Source organism: Lepidochelys kempii, chromosome 28 (genome assembly GCF_965140265.1).
Source record: "Lepidochelys kempii isolate rLepKem1 chromosome 28, rLepKem1.hap2, whole genome shotgun sequence".
NCBI classification, from domain to species: domain Eukaryota; kingdom Metazoa; phylum Chordata; order Testudines; family Cheloniidae; genus Lepidochelys; species Lepidochelys kempii.
In genome coordinates, this window is record NC_133283.1 from 4,739,898 (window position 1) to 4,767,142 (window position 27,245).

At 49.9% G+C, this 27,245-nt stretch overlaps 2 protein-coding genes across 3 annotated transcripts in view; one reads left to right on the top strand and one right to left on the bottom strand.

Annotated features, from left to right (window-relative positions):
• The window catches only part of LOC140904253 (uncharacterized), a 107,429-nt gene that overhangs the window by 35,768 nt on the left and 44,416 nt on the right, over positions 1–27,245 (bottom strand). The window lies entirely within an intron of this gene.
• Positions 374–16,483, top strand: LOC140904207 (uncharacterized). The gene is made up of 7 exons (XM_073326601.1): positions 374–652; positions 1,279–1,301; positions 2,616–2,728; positions 4,050–4,132; positions 4,427–4,553; positions 6,381–6,494; positions 12,549–16,483. The coding sequence occupies exons 1-7, from the start codon at positions 461–463 to the stop codon at positions 14,156–14,158; spliced, it is 2,262 nt and encodes a 753-aa protein (XP_073182702.1). The 5' UTR covers positions 374–460; the 3' UTR covers positions 14,159–16,483.

Consider the following 27,245-nt stretch of genomic DNA (forward strand, 5'->3'; position numbering starts at 1 on the left):
ACGCGCTATCTCAGAGTCACCGGAGCCCAGGGTCCGACACGGGGGTGGCATGGTGCCCGTGGGGTGCGGGAGGCCGCTGGGCAGGAGCGGGTCAGTCTGTGTGAGCCCCGAGCCCCTGCCCACGGGCTGTCTGCATGTCACAGTGACCGGGGAGCCTTTCCCGCACCTGGGGGAATGGGGAGGAAATGCGGGCTGCAGAGATGGAGGGTTTGGCCCAGGGCAATCGGATGAGGTTTTGGGGAGAACAGTCCCCCCCCCATGAGCGATGTACAGCTCACCCCTGCCCTGATCCGTCCCCCCTTGCTGGGGTAAATAACCTTCCCATCCCCCCAGCGCAAGAGATCCCGCCCTCTGGGAAATAACTCCCCCACCCGCCGGAGGGGCATTTGTGGGTCTCCCCCGGTACCCACCCGCCCTCTCCCTGTGGCTGCAGAGCCGGACGGCAGCCGAGAGGCAGGAGATGGTCTGGGAGTGGCGGGAGCTGCGAGGGTTTCTGGCGGAGCAGGAGCAGCGGCTGCTGTCCCGGCTGGAAGAGCTCGAGAGAGCCGTTGTCCAGAGAAGGGATGCGGGCGCCTGCCGAGTGTCCCGGGAGATTTCCCTGCTTGGGGAGCGGGGAGGAGAGAAGGGGCAGCTGCTGAGCCCACCCCTGCAGGTCAGGCTGTCGTTGCAATGACCACACGCAGCGTTCCTGTAGGAGCATCTCCGCCCCAGGCCCCAAAGCACTTTACAAAGGGGGGACAGGGGGCAATTATCACCCTATGGGAGAAAGGGGGAAACTGAGGCACAGGGAGGGGCAGAGCGCTGCCCGAGGTCACATACTGAGTCTGTGGCAGCACCAGGGATGGGGCCTGGGTGCTGCAACCCAGAGACCTTCTCTCCTCTGCTGTAAATGACTGTAAATCCCCTCCCCGGGCAGAGGTCCCGAGCCAGGCCTAAAATCCCACTCACACCAGGTTAATGGGTTACTGGGGCCAGAGGGCTTGCGGGGCTCTCGGCACTGGGAGGAATTTGACTCTCAAGGCAGAGAAACATTTTCTGCCTCTAAAGTGGCCGGGGAGAAACTTTCCACCTCCCAGCAGGGATTGCTGTGGCTGCTGAGAGCAACTGTCCCTGCTGGTGGGGACGGGGGGGAGACGGCAGCTGGTCTCTGAACCAGAACGTGAGGGTCTGAAATTCCCCTAAATACCAGAGGCTCCCATGGTGATTCCCTGCGGAGCAGGAGGCTTCCCCAGCCTGGGACACCCCCTCTGACGGCCTCTCCTTTCTCTCCTTCTCCAGGGTGCTGGGAGCTCTGGGGGCAGGTAAGTCCTGGGCTCTGTCTCCCTCCCCCCATGGCGTGTTAGGTCTGCTAACCGCACTGAATACAGGGCGTCCCCTGCCCCGGCAGCGTGACACGCGGGCTTAGAGTCTGTGATTCTGTGTCCCCTCGTGGCTGCCTCAGCAAGGGGAAGAGCCTGTTAGTCTCTGACGGCTGATACGTCCCACCAGGGCTGTCAGACATATGGGCCAGAGGCCAGACCCAGGCTGTCTGACGTATTTATGGGGCCACGTCACGTATTCAGAGTGTGCAGAATCTCAGCTTTCGATTTTTTTTTTTTTAAAGTAAGTTTCTAGCCCTCCTGGTTGCAAAGAAACCCTCCCAAATGGACACGGAGACAATGCTGCCTTCCTGAGTCTGCAGACAGCCTGAAACAGCGGCTCAGAGGGGTGTGAATGCCCTTGGCCTCCGTTAATCTCGTTGTCCTGCCGACACTTTGATGTCAACATTCGGTGTTCCCTGGCTAATCGCTTGAGCGGGTGGGAATGAAGCCTTCGAGAGGTGGGAATAGGGGGTTGTCTTCGGGAGGACTTTGGAGAGACGCAAGGACAAGGAAGCAAGAGATAACTAGAGGAAGGAGGGTGGCAAAGGAAGGGTAGAAATAGCAGGGGCCATAAAGGGGTGTGTGGGAGTTGGAGTGATATTGATTGTGACAGTGAAGGACTTTGTAAATAGCAGTGTTATCTCCTGTTCCCCGGGCAGCGTCTCCCCTTGTCCTTCGCGCCTGGGTGTCCCACCGAGAGCAGCGGGTGTCCTGCTGCGAAGGGAGGTGGGGGACGGAGTCCTAAATAGATGCCCCGGGCCACTGACCATGACGGAAAGTTGAATACGCCCCTCTCCTCCAAAGGAGTTGGACACCCCAGGGTTACTGGTTTAGCTGAAGGGCTCAGGACTTGTGGTGTTTAAGGGCCCACGTTCATTCCCTGCTGGAGATCTGGGCTGTGTCTATGGGACGCACCCACTCTTTGGTCTGTGTCTCCTCCCTTTCCATGTAATCCCAGTGCTGGAGCCCCTTGGTGCTGGAATATCCCAGTGTGGGAGGTGGCCCGGCTCCCCACAGAACCAGGGCGTCCCGGAGAAAGCTCCTGAACTTGTCTCCGTTCCGTGCCCCAGTGTTTCCCCGTGTGCCACCTCTCTGGGCCCGTGGCCGGCACAGGGCTGAAGGCAGGTGACTCACTAGAACAGTGCCCATCCCGGGCTGCAAAACACAGATCCAGGTTTGCTGGAGTTTGGGGGTTGCTGGGCTCAGGATCTGGGATCCAGGCCCATTTCTCACCCCTCCCTCTTTCCCCGGCAGGGAGGACGGGGCGTTTCGGAAGCCGGAGCCGGGGTTTGGGGAGCTGGAGAGGAGGCTCAGCGATTTCTCTCTGACAAGTGCCGTCCTGCAGCAGGTCCTGCAGGGATTCAAAGGTGAGTGGGAGTCTGGGGGTGACGTCTCCTCTGGTTAGAGCGACCCTGGCCCTGGGGAGGAGTCGGGGACTCTCGGGATGTCAGTGACCCCGGGCTCCATCTCGCAGCCCCAGCTCCGCGAGTCGCCCTTCCCCATGGAGTCGCCCTGTGGGGCTGGCTCTGTCTACAGCGACTGCGTTGTGGGCTTCGGTCTGTGTCACCATCCCGTAGTTTAGAGCAGTTCCATTAATAACCAGTGGGGATTTCTCTATGAACGCGAGGGTCTGAATCCTCCTCTCTCCCGTCCTCTCCTTCCCCTAGAGACGCTGCGATGGGAGCTGGGGAGGGACACAGGTACGTGTCCGTCTCTGATGGGCCGGGGGGAGATTTCAGACCAATTACCATGTTCGCGACAGGGCATCACGGCCTCCAGCCCCGATGTGCACTGGGAAGGGTGGAACAAAGGGAAGCCGGGTGAGCCCTGTGGCTGATTCACTCCTGCTGTGACGTCTGATGGGGATTCAGAGCGAATCCAGATCTCAGGGGGGTGTTTCCCTTTGGGGAAAGGAACAACCGCCCGAATGGTTGAACTAGGATGGGAGAAGGACAAAATATCCAGACCCTGAGGAGTCTGAAAGCCTCCATGAGTGAGTGAAAATGGTCAGATGTGGGCAGCTGAGTCTCAGGCGTGAGGAGGGGTGGAGCCCAGCTGTGGGGCTGAGCAGTGGGGCTGGGATACGGCAGACAGACTAGCTCTGCGTGCTCATTGTGAATGAGGAGGGAGCTGTTGTAGGGCACATTCATATTTTTCATACTTTTCATCCCGACTTCAAAGGAGGGGTCACCTTTGTTTTGTGTGTGAACCCCTTATATTTAGTAGGAAATGAGAATAAAACCCGTCACAAGTCTGACCCTATTGAATTTGCATGTGTGTGTCTCAAGAGGCTGACCGAGAATAGGTGTCCTTGAGGGCTAAACGTGCAGGAAGTGGGGGGTGAGATTTTCTTCGCTGAAGATTATAATAAATCTGTCCCACAATGTGCTGACCTGCTCAGATCCAGTTCCTGTCTCAGCACTGGACAGATTTTGCCTGGTCCCCAGCTCTGCATAGTCCCCCCTCTGTTGGGGGAACGCGCCGTCCTGGGGAAAATCAGGTTTAAAGGGTCTGCGTGGGTTTAGTCCTGGTGGGAGGGGAGGGGGTCTACACTGGAGTGACCGAGCATTTCCCCAGCGCGAGAATCTAAAACGTCTCTGCAGAGAAATCGCCCGTGAGACGCGTGATGTGAAATGACCTAAAGTCTGTTCTGAAATCCCCCCCAAATAACCCTTCTCCCCCTGACAGGCTGCAGAATGACATCCCCGGGTCCCTCCCGATTCTCCCAGCCTGCCCGGGGAAGGGAAATGGGCATGGCAGAGCTGGCTCAGGTAGGGATGCTGGGGGGTTCCCGCAGGAGCCAGCGGGACAGTGAATACACAGGAAGGGGGGGTTGATCTAGGGGTGGGAGGGTGCAGGAAGTGCACAGGGTGGAGAAAGGGAGTGGGGCAAGGCTTGATGGACTTGCTGGGACTGGATAAATCCGGGGCTAAGGTTTTAGAATAGACCCATGGCAGTTGGGTTGTGCGTGGGACTCCTCTGACTCTGTATCCGTTTGATTGGCCCTGAGCCCCCCATGAATAGTGGGGCAGCAGGTCCTGAGTGGGGGGCTCTTGCTCTTTCAGGGGCCGGTGACCTTCGAGGAGGTGGCTGTGTATTTCACCGGGGAAGAGTGGGCCCTGCTGGACCCCGCTCAGAGAGCCCTCTACAGAGACGTCATGCAGGAGACCTATGAGAATGTGACCTCGCTGGGTAAGGATTCCTGTCCCCTCGGTTCTTAGAAGGGGAAATGCAGAGTTAAGGTTCATGTCACCCCCACAATGTAACCTTAACTCTGCCCTGTTTCAGCATGACCCCGACATGCGAAGGACACACACACTAGCCCTCTGCCCTGCTCACTACAGAGCACAGGGGCCGTACAGCACAAAGGCTCACATATTCTCTTGGCTCAGGTAAACCTCGGGTTTAGGTCCGGCATAGCGAACAGAAGCTTCCGACACCCCCGGCCGGCACTAAGCTTGCCGCCTACATCACACTAACTATCACAGACTTGCCAAATATCACCACATCTTTGCCCCGGAGGGGTAAGAGCGGCCACACTGGGTCAGACCAAAGGTCCATCTAGTGTTCCAGCACTGGTCAATGCCAGGTGCCCCAGAGGGAATGTACCGAACAGGGAATCACCCAGTGATCCATCCCCTGTCGCCCATTCCCAGCCTCTGGCAAATGATTCCTTCTGAGTCATCGCCGTCTATTGCCCTTCTCTAAACCCTAGAGAGGGCTAGCATGTGAGCCCCCGGAGTGCCGACAATGCGGATGGAAAGAACACACCCTTGTGCACCTTTTATTGTTGCAACCTACAACACTCAGCACTGAAATGAGGCAGACTTGCTCCTTCAAGAATCACAGGCACCTCCCTTTATGTCACAGTCACAGCTCTGCCAAGATGCTCCAACTAATCCCTCCATCGTTACAGGTGACACGCTGCACACAGCTGGAGGGCATGCAGATAAATGCTGGTATTCCCATCTGTGAACACAACACAGACAATGGCATATCCTTCCTCATCTCTATTATAAATTCATAGATTTTAAGGCCCAAGGGACTATTTGGTCATCACCTCTGACCTTCTGTATAACACAGACCATAGAATTTTCTCCTGTTACTTTTATATTGGTTTGTGTTAGACTAAATACTCCAGCCTTGACTTGAACACTCCCAAGAGAATCTGCCATTTCCTCAGTAGTTGAGTAACCTGTGTACCACCCTTACTGCCCCATAGTCAGTGGCTAATGCCAGCTCCAGAGTAAGGGGCGGGGGCAGAGTTAAGGTTATGGTGCCGGGATGGGGTCTACTTTCACTCTTCATTCCCTGGTTTTCAGAGCTCTAAGTTTCGTTACGGTCCACGTTCTGGAAGGACACGCGGCAGCCCTTGGCAACCCAAACTCTGTGTTAAAGAAGTTAATTCTCTGGGCCTAGACTATAATGTTTTTTGGTTCAGGGTGTGACTCTTCACACCTGTCAGCGTGAGATGGATGGTGACTGAGCGAAGTATGCTGCCAGATTTGAAAGAGCAGACCAAGTCGTAATCTGCCTGTGGATATTAGAGCACTTTAAAATACTGCTTGTAGCCCAGAAATTTTGGTTTTGGTGGGCACAACTCCCCAGAGAACCTCCTGTAAAATGCAGGCAAAAAGCATAACACACATTAGCCCTCTGAACCCCACCAACCCATGCTCACTATTCCCAGCTTCCCTGTGACGCTCTGTTTTTTCTCTTGTCCTCTCTTTCTCGGAAAGAAGTAGGTGGTTTCCCTGCTGGCTGCAATCTTCACTTTCTAGGCCATGGAGTTACAGTCTCTGTATTTTAGGCCCCCTTTTGAGGGGGATTTTCGGGCGGTGTGTTTTCTCAGCAGAGATGGGGTTTGTTCAATCCCTCTTTCAGCAAAATGTCCTACGCATTTGAGCATCTGGGCACTAGCCTCTGCATATTGCTACGTCAAAATGGGTTGGGGTTGAAACAAAAATACATTTGTGAGAAATCTCCTGTGCACCCAGCTGGTTTCCTTTCCCTGTGCAGAGTTTCCCGTTTTTCAACCTGATCAGCTCTCTCACCTGGAACAAGACAAAGAGCCGTGGGTCCCAGATCTCCTTGATTCAGAGGAGACGGAGCGCCTCAGGGGCGCATACACAGGTGAGGAATCATGAAATCAATTCGAAACCTGTCCGTGTCTGAAGGACACAGCTGGGATTCCCAACCGAGACCTTGTGAGTTCTCCGAGATCAGAATTGTCCCCAGCAGGTTTGTATCCTCAGGGCAGATGTCGTTCATGACGTCCTACCCATCCTGAGTGACACCTGCCAGTAGCTCCCTCTTTGACCTGCCTACCCCCTGAGTGCTCAGATGGGATTTACAGGCAGAATTGATCCCCCCTACCCTGTGGGAAAGAATTTTGGGGAAATTCAGTCCTTGATTTATTTCCATCTCTCCAACACTTACTTGGTGGACCAGGACGGTGAGAGTGCCCGTGAAATGCTCAGGGAGATTAGAGAGGCTATAAAAATAAACTCAATAACGGGGGATATCAACTATCCCCATATTGACTGGGTACAAGTCACTTTAGGACAGGATGCAGAGATAAAGTTTCTTGACACTATAAATGACTCTTTCTTTCGTGTCTAAACTGCGAAGTAAAAGAAGCTGTTAGAGGCAAAAAGGAAGTTAAATCCTATTGAGGAAAAGAGAAAGGAGCATAAACTGTGGAAAGCCAACGTAACCGTTCCTTTGTGGGTCACAACTGACAATACCTAAATTCTGGACAAACTGCTGAGAAATAGGGTGGACATACCCCAAAACAGGAGGTTACTCTCCCATGAGATACACCAAACCAACAAAAGTAAACTTCTGTTTCACGACATTGGCTAACAGTAAGTCAGAACAGCAGTTTCCTTAGGAATTCCAGTCCTTGTATCACCGCCAGAAACACTAGACTAATAGAGGAGTGGTCCTTTAAAACCAATTTCACCAAAGGACCAGCCACAGGCCCAGGTCAATATACAACTCGGATCTTACCCAAAAACCACGCTGTTGCCAGTCCTTTGGTATCTAAAATCTAAAGGTTTATTTATAAAAAGAAAGAAAGAAAGGTGAGAGTTAAAATTGGTTACAGGAGCCAAATACATACAATAAATGGTTCAGGCTTGGAGTAATGATGGACTAAACTGCTGGCTTAAGTCAAGTCTCTGGCTGCTTCCAAATCACTGGATGGTCCTCAGTCAATTGGTGAGAATACTCCCATTAGTATAAGTCCATAGTCCAGGATAGAGGCACAGTGGAGATGTTTCCAGGGCCTTTTATAGCTTCTGCCTTGTGGAGGGAAACCCATTGTTTCAAACAAAGCCCTCAGCCCAGCTAGTGGAAAATTACAGGTACAAGATGGAGTTTGGAGTCACATGGGCAAGTCGCTTGTCAATGCATGACTTCACTTAGTCCTGGCAGGAAAGTCCATGAAGAGTAGATCGGCATCTCCAACTGTAAGTCAAGTGTCCTCTAATGGGCCACGCAATTTGAATAGTCCCGCCAAGATGCGCTGGCTAACTACCTTGTGGGCATTACCCCAGGAGCCAACATTTGAAATACAGGGGTAGAGCCAACACTCATAACTTCAAATACAAGAATGATACATGCATACAGATAGCGTAACCATAACCAGCAAATCGTAACCTCTCCATAGACATCTTACATGACCCATTTTGAACAAGATTTGTTGCAAATATATAACAGTGGTTGCAACAATGATCTATATGGTCACAGATAGATAACGTCACAGCCATGTGTAAAAGTACAATCAGGCAGGCCAAAAAAGAATTTGAAGAGCAACTGGCCAAAGACTCAAAAAGTAACAACAACAAAATTTTTAAGCACAGCAGAAGCAGGAAGCTTGCTTAACAGACAGGGGGCCGCTGGACAATCGAGGTACTGTAGCAGCTCTCAACGATTATAAGGCCATTGTTGAGAAACTAAATTAATTCTTTGCATCAGTCTTCCCTGCAGAGATTGCGAGGGAGAGTCCCACACCGGAGCCATTCTTTTTAGGTGACAAATTTGAGGAACTGTCCCAGATTGAGGTGTCATTTGAAGAGGTTTTGGGAAAAAAATGATAAATTAAACAGTAATAAGTCACCAGGACCAGATGGCATGTACCCAAGAGTTCTGAAGGAAGTCAAATGTGAAATTGCAGAGCTGCTAACTGTGGTATGTAATCTATCATTGAAATCCGCTTCTGTACCCGATGACTGGAGGGTAGCTAAAGTGATGCCAATTTTTTGAAAAGGCTCCAGAGGAGATCTTGGCATTTACAGGCTGGCAAGCCTAACTCCAATATCAGGCAAATTAGTTGAAACTCTAGTAAAGAACAGAATTATCAGACTCATGGATGAACACAATTTGTTGGGGAAGAGTCAACATGGCTTTCTAAAGGGAAATCATGCCTCATCGGTCTACTAGAATTCATTGAGGGCAATAATCATGTGGACAAGGGGGATCCAGTGGATATCGTGTACTTAGATTTTCAGAAAGCCTTTGACAAGGTTCCTCACCAAAGGCTCTTAAGCAAAGTAAGCAGTTATGGGATAAGAGGGAAGGTTCTCTTATGGATCATTAACTGGTTAAAAGATAGGAAACAAACTGTAGGAATAAATGTTCAATTGTCAGAATGGAGAGAGATAAACAATGATGTTCCCCAGGGGTCTGTATTGGGACCAGTACTGTTCAACATATTCATAAGTTTTCTGGAAAAGGAGGTAAACAGTGAGGTGACAAAATGTGCAGACAGTACAAAGCTACTCAAGATAGTTAAGTCCAAACCAGGCTGCGAAGAGTTTTAAAGGGATCTCAGAAATCTGGATGACTGGACAAGAAAATGGCCGATGAAATTCAATGTTGATAAATGCAAAGTAATAAACATCGGAAAACATCATCTCTACTATACATACTGAACGATGGGGTCTAAGTTAACTGTTACCACTCAAGAAGGGGATGTTGGAGTCATTGTGGATAGTCAAAAAAGGTAACAATATTGGGAATCATTAACAAAGGGATAGAGAATAAAACACAAAATATCATGTTGTCTCTATATAAATCCATGATGCACCCAGATCTTGAATACTGTGCACAGATGTGGTTGCCCCATCTCAAAAAAGATCTGTTGGAATTGGAAAAGGTACCGAGAAGGTCAATCAAAAATGATTAGGGGTACGGAACAGCTTCCGTATGAGGAGAGGTTAAAAGACTGGAGTTTTGAGCTTGGAAAAGAAACAACTAAGAGAGGCCATGATAGAGGTCTATAAAATCATGACTGGTGTGGAGAAAGTGAATAGGGACGTGTTATTTTCTCCTTCACATAACACAAGAACGAGGGGTCACCCAATAAAATGAATAGGCAGCAGGTTTAAAACAAGAAAAAGGAAGTAGTTCTTCACACAATGCACAGTCAACCTGGGGAACTCCTTGACAGAGGATGTTCTGAAGGCCAAGCCACTAACAGGGTTCAAAAAAGAACTAGATACGTTCATGGAGGATAGGTCCATCAATGGCTATTAGCCAGGATGGTCAGGGATCCACCCCATGCTCTGGGTGTCCCTAGCCTCCTGATTGCCAGAAGCTGGGAGTGGGCAACAAGGGATGGATCAGTTGACGATCGCCTGCTCTATTTATTGCCTCTGAAGCAGCTGGCATTGGCCTGTGTCGGAAGACGGGATACTAGGCTAGATGGACCCCTGGTCTGACCCAGTGTGGCCATTCTTATGACCCTGGCTTCGTTTATAACCTCACGGGAGAGATTTTTTTGTTGAAGCAGAAGGTACGTGTCAGGTCAGGATATTCGTGTAACTCCTTGCCGCATGGCATGGAGGGACTCACATTGGGTCACAATCACACACTTCCCTTAGACTTCTAATCAGTTGGGCGAAGAACACGTCTGCCTCAGGGAGTCAGCAGAACCCATGTAACCCTTTCCCTGTTAGGTCAATACTTGCCAACAGGGCGGTGTGCCAGCCACTTAGCTGTGGGTTCAAAATTCGTCTCCGACCAAACATGGAAAGGAGTTTGCTTTTATCCTGGCCCGCTCCACAACGTTCCAGTTGGCTGCAACTGGCTCAAGAGAAGGCAATGGAAACAGCCGGGGTTTTGTAGGACCAAACTATTAGTTGTTGGTGGTTCTGTCTGAGGAAGCTTGCAGAGCTCCTGCCTACCCAAAGCCAGCACTGTCCTTCCTCCACTCCCATCCACGCAGCAGTTGCTCGCTCTTTATTTTGAAGTTAAAAACATTCTGTGTAGATGGTTATGCAGACTTTACAGGTAAACTGTTAGGACTGGTGCTCCCTGAGTTGGTGAATGTCATGGTGCAAGCACGCCCTGTCCCCCTTTTGGGGCAGGGTAGGGGATGTTATTGCCCCGTGGCTGAGTCCGCCCTATCTCCCTGAGATTTGGGGTGGTGCGGTGTAGAGACCAAAGGCCATATAGCTGCCCTCTCTCTCAGGACGATATAATAATCTAATGACCAAAGGCAATATGGCTGCCCCCTCCCTCAGGGCTCTGTGGCCCAATGACCAGAGTCAATATGGCTGCCCTCTCCCTCAGGGCTGCATAGCTGATGGCCAATGGGGAGAAAGTGGACCACCACCATGGGGTGGGTGGTGGCTGGGGTAGGGGGACTCGGGCCCTCCCTGCTCCACCAGGTCCAAGCCCAGGACCCCATAAGTGGCAAAAGTCATCAGGGATCCGGCCGTACCACGCTGATGTCACCTGGCACAACAGCTAGTCCCCCATGGGCTACTTCCTACCCTGTCCCTGATGCCGTGGTCTGGGCACCTCTGGGCCTCCAGGTTCCTCAATCTGCACAGTTCCCGGTGGCTCTAATCCCCCTTGTGTGGCCATCCGCTTGCGTCTCGGTGCCTCTGGCTCCCATGGTCTGGGGCTTCTGCAGCTCCTGGGCAGAAGCCTGCCAGGTGCATCCTCCCTCCTCAGAGATCAGCCCCAACTGAGCGGAGCTGCTGCCTTTTATACCTGGGTTCCAGCCAGAGCAGGCCCAGCAGAGTCGAGGGGGTGTGACCTCGTCGGCCCGCAGAGCAGGGTTAACCCCTGCTGAACCAGTGTGGGGAAAGCGTGCCCCGTCACAGTGAGCAATAAAGTGATCTTCAGAACAAGATCTCTAGGTGAACATTTTTTTTAAATCTAAAATTTGGGATCTGCGAAGAGAACCCGGAGCCAGAATGGTTGTTGCATCAGACACCCTTAGAAGAGGGTAGAAAGAAGGAAACAAGGCCCAAGATAAAAAAGGTACTTTAAATGCCTCCAACTTCACTCGAAGGTATTCTAGAAGCTAAGGGGTCAGGTCTAGAATTTGATGAACAAAACACAAGTTCAACTGTATTACGGTATGGAGATACAGGACTACAAAGCTCAGATGAATAGCAATGAGGCCAGGGAACCTTACCTTTAGGTCACCAACTTGTAGGCTTGGCCAGAATTAAATTTTTATATTAATTCTTTTTATAATTTCAACTTACTTTTAAGCTTTTTTCCATTTTTATTATTTTTAAATGTTCATAATTGTGCAAAATAAAAGGTTTTAGACTTTTTTTCCCCCCCAATTTTTATCAATTTAAGTTTTCAGTTGCAGGAAATTAGGCAGGGAAGTCAGACAATGATCATTTAATGGCAGTAGATGTTGAGACTCAAACCGTTAAAGCTTTTTCACTGGGAAAACAAACTCGCTAACATCCCATGTCGAAATATACAACGTCGGTATCATAAAGCCAAGCTCTGCTTTCTCAGACAGCATTGTTCTTAATTTCCCTATTTGAAATTTTGATTATCGATGGCAATATTTTTGGTTGATTTTTGCGTTTGCGGTGAAATTTATATTTATTTGTATTTATTTTTTATTTATTTATTATTCATTTACATTTTATTATCTAATTTATTTATGATTATTATTAAATTTATTTTTATTTTGTATTTATTTATTAGTATTTATTATTTATTGATAAAAATCTAATCCTTCCAAGCCAACCAGTCTGAATCCATCCAAGTGTGTGCTTAATTTAAAGCATGTGAGTTGTCTCATTAAAACCCTAGGGATTAGGGATTGCCAGAACATGAGGGACATCTCGCACTGCCTCTTCCCCGCAGCTAATTTCCAACATGGTTGGGTCTCCCCTTTTCCATTCCTGTTTCTGCCAACAGGTGATGGGATGCTGAGTGAGAAGGAGGAGCAGAAACCTCAGCAGGAAGATGCTGATCAAGAGGAAGCACACGGGGCATTATTGCAAATATCTCAAGAGGATGATTCCGGGAGTCATGAGCAGAGAGAAGGTCGTGAGAGTCAGCACAGGCCAGAGAGGAAGCAGGGAAACAAGCCAAGGGAGAAAAGGAATAAATCCATTAATAGTTCGGGACCTCACAAATGCCTCAAGGAAACCACAGCCCAGCAGAAAATGCAGGCAAGGGAGAGAAACAACACGTGCTCTGAGTGTGGGAAAAATTTCAGTAGCCCCTCAGTCCTTCTTAAACATCAGAGAATCCACACAGGGGAAAGACCCTATGAATGCCGTGAATGTCAGAAAAGCTTCACTCACAGATCATCCCTTATTAAACATCGGAGGATACACACAGGAGAGAGACCCTACAAATGCCATGAGTGTGGCAAAAACTTCATTGACAGCTCAGCCCTTGTTAAACATCAGAAATTCCATGCGGGAGAGAGACCACACGAATGCTGTGAGTGCGGGAAAAGCTTCACTCAGAGCTCAGACCTCATTACGCATCAGAGAATCCACACAGGAGAGAGACCCTATGAATGCAGTGTGTGTGGGAAAAGCTTCACTCAGAGAGCATCCCTCATTAAACATCAGAGAATCCACACAGGAGAGAGACCCCATGAATGCTGTGAGTGTGGGAAAACCTTCACTCAGAGCTCAGGCCTTGTTAGACATCAGATAATCCACACAGGGACCCGATCCTATGCATGCCCTGAGTGTGGAGAAAGCTTCACTCGGCGTTCAAACCTGATTGTACATCAGAGAATCCACACAGGAGAGCGACCCTATGGGTGCTGTGAGTGTGGGAAAAAATTCATTGACAGCTCATCGCTTAAGAAGCATCAGAGAATCCACACGGGGGACAGACCTTATGGATGCTGTGAGTGCGGGAAAACCTTCACTCGCAGCTCAAATCTCATTACACACCAGCGAACCCACACAGGAGAGAGACCCTATGAATGCAGTGAGTGCGGGAAAGCCTTCACGGACAGCTCTCTGCTTATTAAACATCAGAGGATCCACACGGGGGAAAGACCCTATGAATGCTCTGAGTGTCAGAAAAGCTTCACGGACAGCTCAGACCTTATTAAACACCAGCGAATCCACACCGGAGAGAGACCCTATGAATGCGGCGAGTGCGGGAAAAGCTTCACAGACAGCTCAGACCTTATTAAACACCAGCGAATCCACACCGGAGAGAGACCACATGCATGCTGTGAATGTGGGAAAAGCTTCACTCAGAGATCCTGCCTTATTAAACACCAGAGAATCCACACGGGGGAAAGACCCTATGGATGCTTTGAGTGCGGGAAACACTTCACTTGGCGATCCAACCTTATTACGCATCAGAAAATCCACACGGGGGAGAGACCCTACGGGTGCCGTGAGTGCGGGAAAAAATTCATAGACAACTCAGCACTTATGAAACATCAGAGACTCCACATGGGAGCCAGACCTTATGAATGCAGTGAGTGTGGGAAAAGCTTCACTCGGAGCTCAAATCTCATTCGACATCAGCGGCTCCACACCTCATAGAGAGACACTAGATACTCGGAGTGTGGGAAAAATGTCTATCAGATCTCAGCCCTTACTTATCATCAGCAAATTTGCGAGGGAATCAAACACCATAAGGACCTTATCTAGGGATGACAAATGTTTCTTTTTCTTTAATAGTTTTGCTAATTCCCTCTTAAAGGCTCTTTGACGTAATTGACGTATTTACGTGGCCTCTCGGGTCCCTCAGGTGGGTTCCCCGGTTTTCTCTTCTCTAGCTCGCCGTTCTTTACGTGAATCCTGGGCTCCTTTCTATCAGCTCCTTTATTCTGAGTCATGGCAGCATGTGTCCCTCTTGCCAGGACTGTCCATGAGCTCCAAGTGCGGGAGACAGTGTTACCCAGGGTGTCTAGAACCCAAGGCAATGGTTACTTAACTGTTTCTTTTCTTTAGGAGGAGTTAGGAATAAATTAATGGGGAGACAGGCTTTTTGTTTGATGAATGATTGGTACAAACGAAAGTGCTTTCACCTAAAATCATTTTTCTGAGGTTTCAGCATACACACGCGCACACAGATGCTGTCGCAGAAGGTTTAGAGCCTTTTAAACGTGTATGAAAACCTGTTGCCTTAAAAGCATATTAATTGCGGGGGGTTTTAAAGCTGGCTTTTGCTTGTTTTGGATACTTACACTGCCTTTGCGGTGAGGGAATGAAGAAAGAAGAAGCAACTGGAGGGGGAGGAGTCTGCGGAGAATGACTTAGGGAGGAAGGAAGGGAAACGTAAGCTAAGAGCAAAGTACAGAGAGCAACAACAAATGTAGAAGCGGGCCAGAGCATCTGGGAACCCGCCCGCCTTGCCACTGTCCTGGATCCAAGAGGAGAGCAGGGCTTACCACCACTTCCGCCGGAGTGAGACCAGGGATGGCAGCTATTTTTGCCAGCCAACCGATGTCTTTCTGCTGCCCTCGCCTGGTTAGGGTGAAGGGTTTAACCTTTAACCAGTTTTTTTCCCCCTTCTTGGTCACCCCCTTGGGCTCCAGGTTTTTTTTTTACCGTGTTTGAGAGCCCAACTTTGTCTTCTACGTTCCTCGTGATCTGCCTCGGTTTTATTTGGGGATTTTTTTGGAAAGGCTGTAACTTTCTTTTGTCCTTTGCTTTTTATTGTTTGCTGTTTTACTTTAGATGCTTTTCCCCTCCGTCTGTTACTTTTCTGCTTACTATTCCATTCCCACAATTTGCGCGGCCTGAGTTACACTGGTGATGCAGAGGGAATTTGAATTTGGCTTCAAGTTGGATATATGTCGTTTTTATTTTATTTTTTCTTTGCTTTTTAATTTTTGCCTTTAAGTCGTTGATTTTGTAATTTATTATTATTGTGACCATCTGCTTACAGAGCTGCACAATACTCCGGGGCTGATAAAGGCTTTCAAAAACCATTACCATTCTCTTGTACAAAATCAATAAGCGGTTTTTAAATATTTATTTTTAATTTTTATTTTTAGGGTGGGGGGGTTGTATCTGTTTTTAACTTGACCAGACTACCAGCCTGAGCCCCGAGTTCCAGTAATGGAATGTATTCGTAAATTGACTTGCGGACTAAATCACAGGGTGCTACCCTGCCCTGCCGTTCTTTCCTTTTGCACAGGAAACCAACCAACAAGCCGATGGTACCAGTCATCTCCTTCTCTCCACCAGTCCTCGTTGGCTCGCCCAATCTATTACCTATGGGTTTTAGAACCCAAAGCACTGGTAATTTAACTGGTTCTTGTTAGGCTGGGTTAGGAATAAATGAAAGGAATAAATAAACAGGGATCTCATGGTCCCCTTCCTTCACACCGTTTCTGTTTCACAAATGTTTGGCACAAACAAGAGGGCTTTTACCTAAAATGACTGCTCCTATCGTTAGTAATGTAGGCAACGGTGGTGAATGCTGAAAAGCTTCAGAAGGGTTAACCACCCACGCATTCGACCGAAGGAGGGCGCTTTAATTGGCTTTGAGGTTGCAGTTTAAACGTGAACAATTGTTTGGTTTTGGTACTGAAATATGTAACAGTTCCATGTCGATTGCACGGCCAGGGTGAAGTTCTAGGGCTGAGGTTTACAATTAAATGGACAGCTGCCTCCTTGGATTCCTGTTTTCGGATTCATGAGGGTTGATGAGCCGTTGTATTAATCTGGTCATTGGGCTAAATTGATAACATGATTGCAATGCAACAGCATCGTTAACACATTGATTTACTGATTTTGACCTTGACGTAAGTGTGTTCACCCAACGGTTACTTTAGTCATGTGTACAGTGGTTTAGTCCTAGTGATGTGTGTTCTTGATTTTGGTTTTTTTCAGTTTAATAAAATGTATAAAGGGGAATCTGGAGTCATTTCTTTCAATAAGCAACGTGGGCCAGAACCGCCGAACATCAGGGTGGAGATCAGCGAGTCGACCTTGAATTGCCATCTAAATTAACCCTTTGGTTCTCACAGGGGAGCAGCCAAAGGGAGCCCCCATCTCTGCTCCAAATGCAATTGGAGGAGCTCTGGGCTCACAAGGGGAAAATGAGGTCCCCCACCCACCAGGGTTTTGGGAATTGGGTGGGGTAATGTGGATGAATGAGATGGGGTCGCTGAGGTGGGGAGAGTCTCTGAGTAGGGGCAGGTGATGGTGGCTTGCTCTGCAGCCTCCGTCATGGCTAGGCCCAGCCTGAGCCCCACTCTGGCTGGCTGTAGGTTGTCACAGGACAAACAGCCCTTGTTTGTCTCTGAGACAATCTAGTCTGGGGCTGGCTGGATGGGGAAAGAGAGGGGCAGACAGATTGCTGTGGAAGAGAAGCTGAGCGAGAAGCATTTCCACTTCCATCACTTACCGTAGCATTCATAGCACCCAGGGAATTTTTTTTTTTTAAGGCAAACATTTAGCACACTATTTTCTGAGGGCTGAAGGGGGACTCCCATAGTGCATTAATTAACACTTAATAAATACGTCGAAATTAAATGCATTACAGAGATAAGAACCTCTCCTGACAACTTTACTTCATGAGCAGCTCCAGAGGAAGAAGACCCAGAGGGAGTAAGGGCAGGGGGAATCCCAGGGAGAGCAAAGGGGCTGGTAGAGGGAGCAGACAGAGAACAAGGCTGGAGGCAGAGTGGCTGCAGGGGTGGCCCAGTCTTCGGCATCTCCCCTGGGGATGCAGACACTGATCTCTATCACTGTGAGAGGGAGCAAAATAATGGGCTGCCCAGAAGAAGGAATGACTCGAGGGCAATTTCCTGACGGGACCCTTAGCCTTGCAGAGCTTTTCTAGCTCCGACGTTTACATTTCTACATGGTTGGGCCCACAGAAATAAATATCGGCACATCTTTCCTGTGATTTTGGACCAATGGAAAAAAACCCAGTGACTCTTAAAATTCCCTATGAAACAGGTTTAACAAAATACATGAGCTTATGAACAACCGGAAAATATACTTCTCAAGTGGAAAACTATAACTGGGCTTCTTTGCAAAGAAATGGTAAGTTTTCTTACAGGAAAAGCCACAAACTGTCTGGAAAGGAAGAGCAGGTGGAATTACTTGCCTCGGGGAAATTAAATACCCAGAGAATTGCCGGGGCGGTGATGACGGTGACCGCGGTTTGCTCACCTGTGGCTCCCCCTCCCCGTGCTGTGGAGGTAGGGGCCAGGCAGGTCTGAGTCTGCAAGCAGGCCCCCTGCCTCAGGTGCAGCTCCCTTGGCCTTGGTGGCCAACAGTCTGGGAGCCTCCTGGCCAATGAGGAGGGTGAAGGCAAAGGGGGAGATTGTAGGGAGGCGGGGGGCTGTCTCTGGAGGCACAAAGGGGGGGGGGGCTCTGGAGAGGGCTGATGGGGGCACAGGGGCTGGTGGGGATCTTCTGGGGGGCAGAGGGTTGTGTGGGTCTCTGTGGGGTGGGGGGGAGTGATGGACAGAGCCAGCTGCAGCCCAGGTCTGGTCTGTGGGGGAAGGGAGTGTTGCTATTTCCCCCCCCCCCCCCCCGCAGGAAGCCCTCTCCGTACTGTGTATTTTATGCCAGCCCTGGGGTGCCCATCGCTGCTCCTTTCTCCTGCCCCCGGCTCCATCTGTTTGTCTGCTCCCACAATGCCCCCCCCATCTGTGTCTGACAGGGACAGACTCCTGCAGCTCCCTCCCCCTCCCGGCTTGGGAGGCGCGGGCAGGCAGCTCTGGCATCGTCCCCCCCCCCACAGCTGGGAACCGGGTCAGCTCTGGGAGGGGGGACGCCGGGGAGGGGGGGAGCTGCCCCTGAGGGGAGAGCACCCCAGGCTGCCGAACCGTGGAGCCTGGGCACCATGGCACATCTCGCCACCTATGTATCCCACCCACCCTGCTCCCTGTCCCCTGACTGCCCCTGCCCCTTATCCAATCCCCCGGCCCCCCTAACCATGAGGCGCCAAGCAGCACTGAGGGGCCCTTAGATCCACCACAGAGACTTCTGCCGGCTCAACTAATGGAGAAGCAGCAGTAGTAGGTTGTTACCCTGTGTGTAGACTGGTCATTAGAGGGGCATGAGTGTCACACTTTTCCAGGGAATTTCACAACTATTTGCTCCCAGCAGGGGAACGTGGCGAGTGCACGATCCAATCCCAGCTCAGTCCCTATGGAACTCCAATAATTCCCTTTGTTCCCCCCCCTCCACGCTCCTAACTCCCTTCCACCCTCAGTAGTTCCTGGCTGTCTCCTCTCTGCTCCTCACCCCTTTGCATTCGGCTCAGGCTGCTTATTCGTTGTCGGCCACCCTGCTTGGTGCCAGAAGTGGGATCATGGAGCGCACCAGAGAGACAGACTCCTTGCTCTCAGGGCTGGTGCTCGGACCCACAGCAAACTCTGGTGTCATGTCCATGGCTGCAGCATAGAGAGAGGCCAGTGGGATGGGAAGATAGTAAAGGAGGGTGGTGGAAGAGAGACAGCTTGGGGAGGGGAGGGGGATTCTCTCTTTTTCTTTTTCTCTCCTCTCTCTGTTCTTTTCTTTCCCTGCCAGGATGACTGCTTGTATATCAGACGATACAATTTCTGAGGTCACAGGAGCAGCAAGAGCCCAGGGGAAACTGCTCCCCTCCCTAACTCCATCCCAGCTGGGGTCTGTTTGGGACAACAGGCTGAAGCTGAGGGTTATTTGGTGGCAGGGCGGGGTTCTAGCAGGTCTTCTGGGCATGCAGATGAGAAATGACCCCACCTTGTCTCAGTTCTCCCCGTGGGGCTTTAGGGAGCAGGGCAGGTGTGCTAGCAATTCCACCCAACATCTCCCTTTCATCCCAAGCCAGGGATGGCTCCAGCTGCCCTTCGTCCCTTAGGTCAGCGGTGCCCAAGGTCAGTACACAGGAGGGCACAGATGCCCCCATCTGTCGCCCACAGGCCATAAATTGGGTACCTCACCTTAAGTTTTGGTGCCGGGGCTCCTGGGGGTGTAAACTGTGGGACCACAACCTTCAGTCTCACCCACCTGGGCTCCCTCTCACACTGCGAGGCTGTTGGCAAGCAACACGCCTCTGGCACTTACACGGACACCCGCAGGCAGGGACACACCCAGCTGCGTTCCATGCATGCTTCTCCCCACCACTCGTGACCTAACAACAGAGACGGTCCAGCCAATTCTCCCCAGCCTTGCTTCCCAGAACTGAACCGTCTTGCCCGGGGTCAGAAGCCTGACCCATGTGAGTTCATGACCCAGCCTGCCTCTCCGTCAATGCGGGGAGGCTACGCCCCAGCTTTCGTGAAACTGAGCTGTGTAACTTCAACCAAAACACAGTGCTTTAGATAAACTATAAACCAGGTTTACTAAGTACAGAAAGATAGATTTTAAGTGATTATAAGTAGGAAGCAAAGAGCTCAAAGTTGGTTAGCACCGAAATAAAACAAATGTGCAGTGTGACCTATAAACGACACTGGGCTTGAATCAAGCAGTGTCACACCCTGACAGATGGTATAGCACAAAACACAGACTGACACGCTCCTCCAGCCCAGGACCACTCCCCGCCGGTGCAGTGTCTTTGTCCTCCAGATGTGCTTCCAGGCACTGAGTTGTGGAGTGGGGAGTGAGGCCAAGCCCTTATGTCACTTCCCCGTTTTATTGTTTCTTCCAGCTTGCTGGAAAGATCCATGCTGGTGACGTGGAGGTCTGCCCTGCACCCGGGCAAGCAGCCTCCTTTGCCTACGTGCTTTCTGATAAGTCTTTTGCAATGGCCATTGGGAGAGTGGCTTCCTATTTCAGTCATGCACAGATAGCAAAACTGCCTGAAGCCCCAGACAAGGCTAGCACATGCAGTCCAGCAGAATATTAATGTTCAACAGCTCGAGACTTTTAAAATGATACCTCACAAGGCCGACCTTGTGCAAAGCACGGCATAATTATGACAGTGGTGACTATGGGGGTTCCAGGGTGCCGCTGTGCAGCAGTTCGATTTCTCTTGTGAGTTTTTACGCAGAAAAAACCATTTCCTTTGCATGGATCAGTTGGTGTCAGCCCTGCTTTGAGCGGGGGATTGGCCTAGATGTCCTCCTGAGGTCTCTTCCAACCCTGACCTTCTATTCTATGATGCATGAACAGTAAAAACCTGTCTCTTGTCCAAGCCCGGGCACTAAATTCCATTGAAACTTTCTCTCCTTTAAAAGGAAATACCGGGCAAAGAGAAGGGATGTGGGCACCTTCTGCCCTGCCAGGGAAATGTTCACTCTCCTTGTGTTAAAAAAAAAATTCATACCATTTCAAGCCAAGAGGTTTTAATAAATATTTAAAAGGCTCTAAACCTACTCCTAGAGCATGTGTGTGTGTATATATATATAAGCTAAAAACCTAATAACATAATTTTAGGTAAAAGCACTGTGGTTTGTACCAATCATTTATCAAACAAAGAAGCTGTCTCCCCATTAATTTATTCCTAATTCCGCCTAAAGAAAAGAACAGTTAAGTTGCCACTGCTTTGGTCTCTAAAAATCTTGGATAACACTGTCTCCCCTTCCTGGAGCTCATGGATATGCCAGGTGGGAGGGACACATGCTCCCATGGCTCATAGAAGAAAGAAGTTGATAGAAAGGGTTCACCCAAAGAATGGTGAGCAAGAAAAGAGAAAAGCGGGCAACCCACCTGAGGTACCTGAGGGACCACGTAAATACTTCAAACACTTCAAAGAGCCTTTAAGAGGGAATTAGCAAAATTATTCAAGAAAAAGAAACTTTTGTCAGCCCTAGATAAGGTCTTTATGGTGTTTATTTCCTCGGCAAATTCTCTGATAAGTAAGGGCTGAGTTCTGATAGAAACTTTTCCCACACTCAGAGCATCTATCTCTTTGAGGTGTGGAGCCTCTGATGTCGAATAAGATTTGAGCTCTGAGAGCTCCTGCACTCTCAGCATCCATAAGGTCTGGCTCCCGTATGGATTCGCTGGTGTTTAATAAGGTTTGAGCTGTGAATGAGGCTTTTCCCACACTCGCCACAGTCGTAGGGTCTCTCTCCCGTACGGATTCGCTGGTGTTTAATAAGGTTTGAGCTGTGAATGAGGCTTTTCCCACACTCGCCACAGTCGTAGGGTCTGTCTCCCGTACAGATTCTCTGATGTGCAATAAGCAGAGAGCTGTCCCGGAAGCTTTTCCTGCACTCACAGCACTCATAAGGTCTCTCTCCTGTGTGGGTTCGCTGATGTGTAATCAGGGCCGGTGCAAGGATGTTTCATGCCCTAGGTGAAACTTCCACCTTGCACCCGGCCCCCCTCCCTGGGAGCTCTAGGGCAGCTCCCAGCCTCCCCCCCCCCGGAGACCCCCCCCACAGCAGCTCCCAGCTGCCACCCCCTCCCTCGGCCCGGGGAGATGAATGGGTACTCAGGAGTAAGCCATAGGAGGGCTCCTCCAGGATCCCTGAATCTGTTCTTAGGGTAACAGCTCTGACCGGCAGACATACTCACCTCGCAGCAGGGCCGATGAGTGCAGCCAGGGGCAGGGCGTGGGGGAGTGGGTCTCGGTGGCGGGGGGGGAGCAGTGGGAGCTTGGCAGTGGGGGAGGCTTGTGTGTTTTGGGGTGCTAGGCAGTGGGGGGTTTGGAGGGGTGCTGGGTGGTGGGGGAGATCTGTGTGTGTTGGGATGTGGGCAATGGGTGTGGGGGCGGGCCCTGTGTAGTTGTGGTGTGGGGGCGGTGGGGAAGGACGCTGGACCGGGGGGGGATCTGTGTGGTGGGGCGCTAGTGGGAGTGGGGTTCAGTGTGGGGTGCTGGGCCGTTGTCGGGGGGGGGGCTCTGGGCAGGTGGGCTCTGGGCAGGGCTCGTGATATGGAGGGCTCTGTGCATTTCTGGTGGGGGTCTCTGAGCAGGAGGGGGGCACTGGGCATATGGAGTCAGGGGGGAAGGGGCCGGCTGGCAGTACAGGGCCGGGCAGGCCCCTTCGCATTCGGCAGCTGCCGGTTTGTAAACAGTGCCCTTGCACTGAGCTGGGCAGAGCGGGGTCGCCCCCTCCGTGCCCTGCCCCATTGCCCCTGGCCAGCCCCGCGCTCCGGGTACCGACCTCCCCGCCCCATGCTCCGTTATCCCCATGGGGCCCACACATATGTTTGGGGCTGAGCCTACAAAAGGTTAATCCGGGCCTGGATATGCTCATGTGACTCCATCTTGGGCCAGTAACTTTCCATACACAGGGGCTATGGGCTTTGTCTGGACAGTAAATGTCCATGCACATGGCAAAGGATGTAAAAGACTCCTGTGACATCTCCACTTTGCTTCGTTCCTGCTCTAATTCTCTGGACTGTGGATTTACACCTAAAAGGAGTATCTTGAACGATGGACTGAGGACCTTCCAGTCCTTCGGAAGTTGCCAGAGAGACTTTTGCAAGCCAGCAATCTATTCCCTCACTGCCCCAAACCTGATCTAAGGGCTTTGCCATCATTTGTATATATGTCATCTATTAGCCATTTACAACTCTCTTCTTTCCTTTTCTTTTATTGATACGTCTTTAGTCCATTTACCAAGGATTGGCTGGCAGTGTGATATTTAAGGTATAAGATATTTAAGATATAAGGTCTGAGATACATATTGACCTGGGGTAAGTCTCTGATCCTCTGGGATTAGAAAGAACCTCACCAATGGTGAAATGGGTTTTCAATAGCTTCTCACGCTATTAATTATTATTAATTATTATTATTATTAGGGGAGGAGGGATAGCTCAGTGGTTTGAGCATTGGCCTGCTAAACCCAGGGGTGTGAGTTCAATCCTTGAGGGGGCCATTTAAGGATCTGGGGCAAAAATTGGGGATTGGTCCTGCTTTGAGCAGGGAGTTGGACTAGATACCTCCTGAGGTCCCTGATATTCTATGTTTGTGTGGACAGGAGCCAAGGGCTGGAATGCCTAAAGGGGGCTGTGTTTGGCCTCTGGTCAACCAGTGTGGTACAGAAAGAGCTCTTCTTTTGCTGAATCTAGTTATAGACTAAAGCACCAGTTTGGGGGAATTGTCCACCCTGATTCTTGCCGTCTGCCCTGCATGTGGCATTCTCAGTGTGGTCCATCCCAGGCATCCAGTCACAGAGACATTTGTTCCTTCCAGGGAACTCTTCTAGGAAGGCCCATGCTATCTCTGCCTACCCTAGGAGGAGTGAGAGGAGAATCAGACTCATAGAAGATTAGGGTTGGAAGAGACCTCAGGAGGTCATCTAGTCCAATCCCCTGCTCAAAGCAGGACCAACACCACCTAAATCATCCCAGCCAGGGCTTTGTCAAGCCGTGCCTTAAAAACCTTTAAGGATGGAGAAGCTCTGGTGGTGCCCTTAACTCCAGGCTGTCTCGCTTGGGCAGGTAGAATTGACTCCATTTGCTGCTGAGAATTGATGTCTTGAGAGAATTAAGAGTGTTGGTTGAGTTTGCTAACAGGGACCTATGGGAAAGGCCTCCTGGCACATCCTGGGAACTGGTGGAGGTTTCAGCAAATTACCAGATAGTGGCCCTTAAGAACTGGAGTGGCCTATGTGGCCCCCAGAAGTTTTAGCAATGACAGTGAGAAGTGTAAGGTGATGCATTTAGGGATTAATAACAAGAATTTTAGTTATAAGCTGGGGACGCATCAATTAGAAGTAACGGAGGAGGAGAAGGACCTTGGAGTATTGGTCGATCATAGGTTGACTATGAGCTGCCAATGTGATATGGCCGTGAACAAAGCTAATGCAGTCTTGGGATGCATCAGGCGAGGTATTTCCAATAGGGATAAGGAGGTTTTAGTACCGTTATACAAGGCACTGGTGAGACCTCACCTGGAATACTGTGTGCCGTTCTGGTCTCTCATGTTTAAGAAGGATGAATTCAAACTGGAACAGCTACAGAGAAGGGCTACTAGGATGAGCCGAGGAATGGAAAACTTGTCTTATGAAAGGAGACTCAAAGAGCTTGGCTTGTTTAGCCTAACCAAAAGAAGGCTGAGAGGAGATTACTATCTATAAATATATCAGAGGGATAAATACAACAGAGGGAGAAGAATTATTTAAGTTCAGTACCACTGTGGACTCAAGAACAAATGGATATAAACTGGCCATCAGGAAGTTTAGACTTGAAATTAGACAAAGGTTTCTAACCATCAGAGGAGTGAAGTTTTGGAATAGCCTTCCAAGGGAAGCAGTGGGGGCAAAAGACCTATCTGGCTTCAAGATTAAACTCGATAAGTTTATGGAGGAGATGGTATGATGGCATAACATGATTTTGGTAATTAATTGATCTTTAACTATTCATGGTAAATAGGCCTAATGGCCTGTGATGGGATGTTAGTTGGGGTGGGATCTGAGTTACCCAGGAAAGAATTTTCTGTAGTATCTGGCCAGTGAATCTTTCCCATATGCTCAGGGTTTAGCTGATCCCCATATTTGGGGTCGGGAAGGAATTTTCCTCCAGGACAGATTGGAAGAGGCCCTGGGGGTTTTTCGTCTTCCTCTGCAGCGTGGGGCACGGGTCACTTGCTGGAGGATTCTCTGCTCCTTGAAGTCTTTAAACCACGATTTGACTACGTCAATAGCTCAGACACAGGTGAGAGGTTTATTGCAGGAGTGGGTGGGTGAGATTCTGCGGCCTGCGTTGTGCAGGAGGTCGGACTAGATGATCATAATGGTCCCTTCTGACCTTAGTATCTATGAATCTGTGAAACCATCAGGAGCTGTGAGCCAAGAATAAACTAGAATGTGGTAAAATTGATGCAGAAATCCTACTTCCAGGCCCCAATCCCCCATCTCCGAAGCAGTATAGGTATTCAAAAGAAGCAGAGGCCAGCCTGAAAGAAACAATGGACCTGCTCTTAAGCCAAGGTCCTAGTGGAATAAACAAGCCTCAATAACACCACCCTAGGGCAGGTCCTTAAAAGTTATGGCAAGACCTGGAGGCTGGTAGTAGATTTTCATCCCCTTAATTCTGTGACCCCCACTGATGGCCCCCAGAGTGGCTAAGTATCACGAGATGATGGCCTCCTTTGTAGTAGGGGCCAAGTGATTTTCAGTTTTGGATTTGGCCAGTGATTTCTCTTCTACCCCTTTACACCAGTATAGCTATTCTAAAATTAACTTTTACCTTTCAGAGGAAGCGGTTGTGTTCTGCCAGGGTGCCTGTGGGCTGGAACAATGCGCCTATTATTTGTGAAGATGAAGGTGGGGCTGCCTGAAAGAGACAGTGTGATGTCTTATGTGGAGGATATCCTGGTTTTCACTCAGACCAGGGAAGAGAATCTGGAGCTATTGGACAGGGACTTCCAAACGATTCAGGAAACTGGGTTTGATCCTAAGGAAAGCCAAGTTGTGCTCCCAACCATTAGTGACTCTGGGACAGGAGGGGCATTTCCCTGACCAACAGAGAGCGGAGCTGATTCTTAGATGCCCAGCTCCCACAGATGTAACTGTTCTTAGATTCTTTCTGGGAATGGATCGTTTCTCCCGAGATTTCATTGAGGGCTTTTTAGAGAAGGCAGCCCCACTGCGTGACTTGTTAAAGAATGGGGTGGAATGGGGAAGTGGGGCCGTCTGCAGCAGGAAGCCATGGTGCAGTTAAAAGAAGCCTACGGTTATGTCTACACTGAGAAAGCCACCATGAAAGTACCCACCAATGAGGCCCTAAAACGGCAGTGCTTGCTGGCTCCACCCAGACAGCCAAGAATGTAGCTAGAGCCGTAGCCTTTGAGAATACCCCCAACACGCAGGAGGTAGCCATTTTTAAGGATTCAGATTGGGTCCTCCGATCCCTGGTGGACTGGGTTCCTGAGTGGAAAGAGAGAGGTATTAAGCCTGCGGATGGAAAAACCCTAACGCATGCTGACAAGCTGGCATACATGTGGACATTAGCAGAGGCTCGTGAGACAGTAATACATCTGGGAAAAGAGAGAAGCTCATAAGAAGCGAACTGAGGAAGTGAAGTGGAATAACCGAGTTGGTGAGGCAGCAAAAAGGAGAGATGACAGAACGAGGAGGAATGGTCTCAAGTTGCAGTGGGGGAAGTTTAGGTTGGATATTAGGAAAAACTTTTTCACTCGGAGGGTGGTGAAACACTGGAATGCGTTACCTAGGGAGGTGGTAGAATCTCCTTCCTTAGAGGTTTTTAAGGTCAGGCTTGACAAAGCCCTGGCTGGGATGATTTAGTTGGGGATTGGCCCTGCTTTGAGCAGGGGGTTGGACTAGATTCCTCCTGAGGTCCCTTCCAACCCTGATCTTCTATGATTCTATGAAGGGGAGACTGTTTTGCCCTGCACTTTGGAGGCTCTGGCTTCTCAAGAAATTTGTAATAGGGACACAAAGGTTGTTTGGATAATAGGGTGGTTAAACAGTTCCTTGGTAAAAGACTTATTTACATGCAGTCCACCATGAGGGGGAAATGGCTCCTCCAGGGACCCCCATGGAGTAAAAACTGTAGAAGTGTGGATTTTGGAACCACCTGCAATTAATTTGCTTGGGACACATGTAGGTCAAACCACGGTAAAGAAGCATTTGGAGATGAATGCAACCCACACCCTGAAAAGCGTTATTGTCGATCTCGCCTTAGCAAGCTTCTTGGCAATAGAACTGCGGAAAGTTTGTCCAGCCATTGTATGAGGGCTGGAAAAATGGGATTAATTTTCATGATGTCCCCCAACTGGCCTAGGACTGAATGAAAAGGGAGCATTTGGGAGCGACTG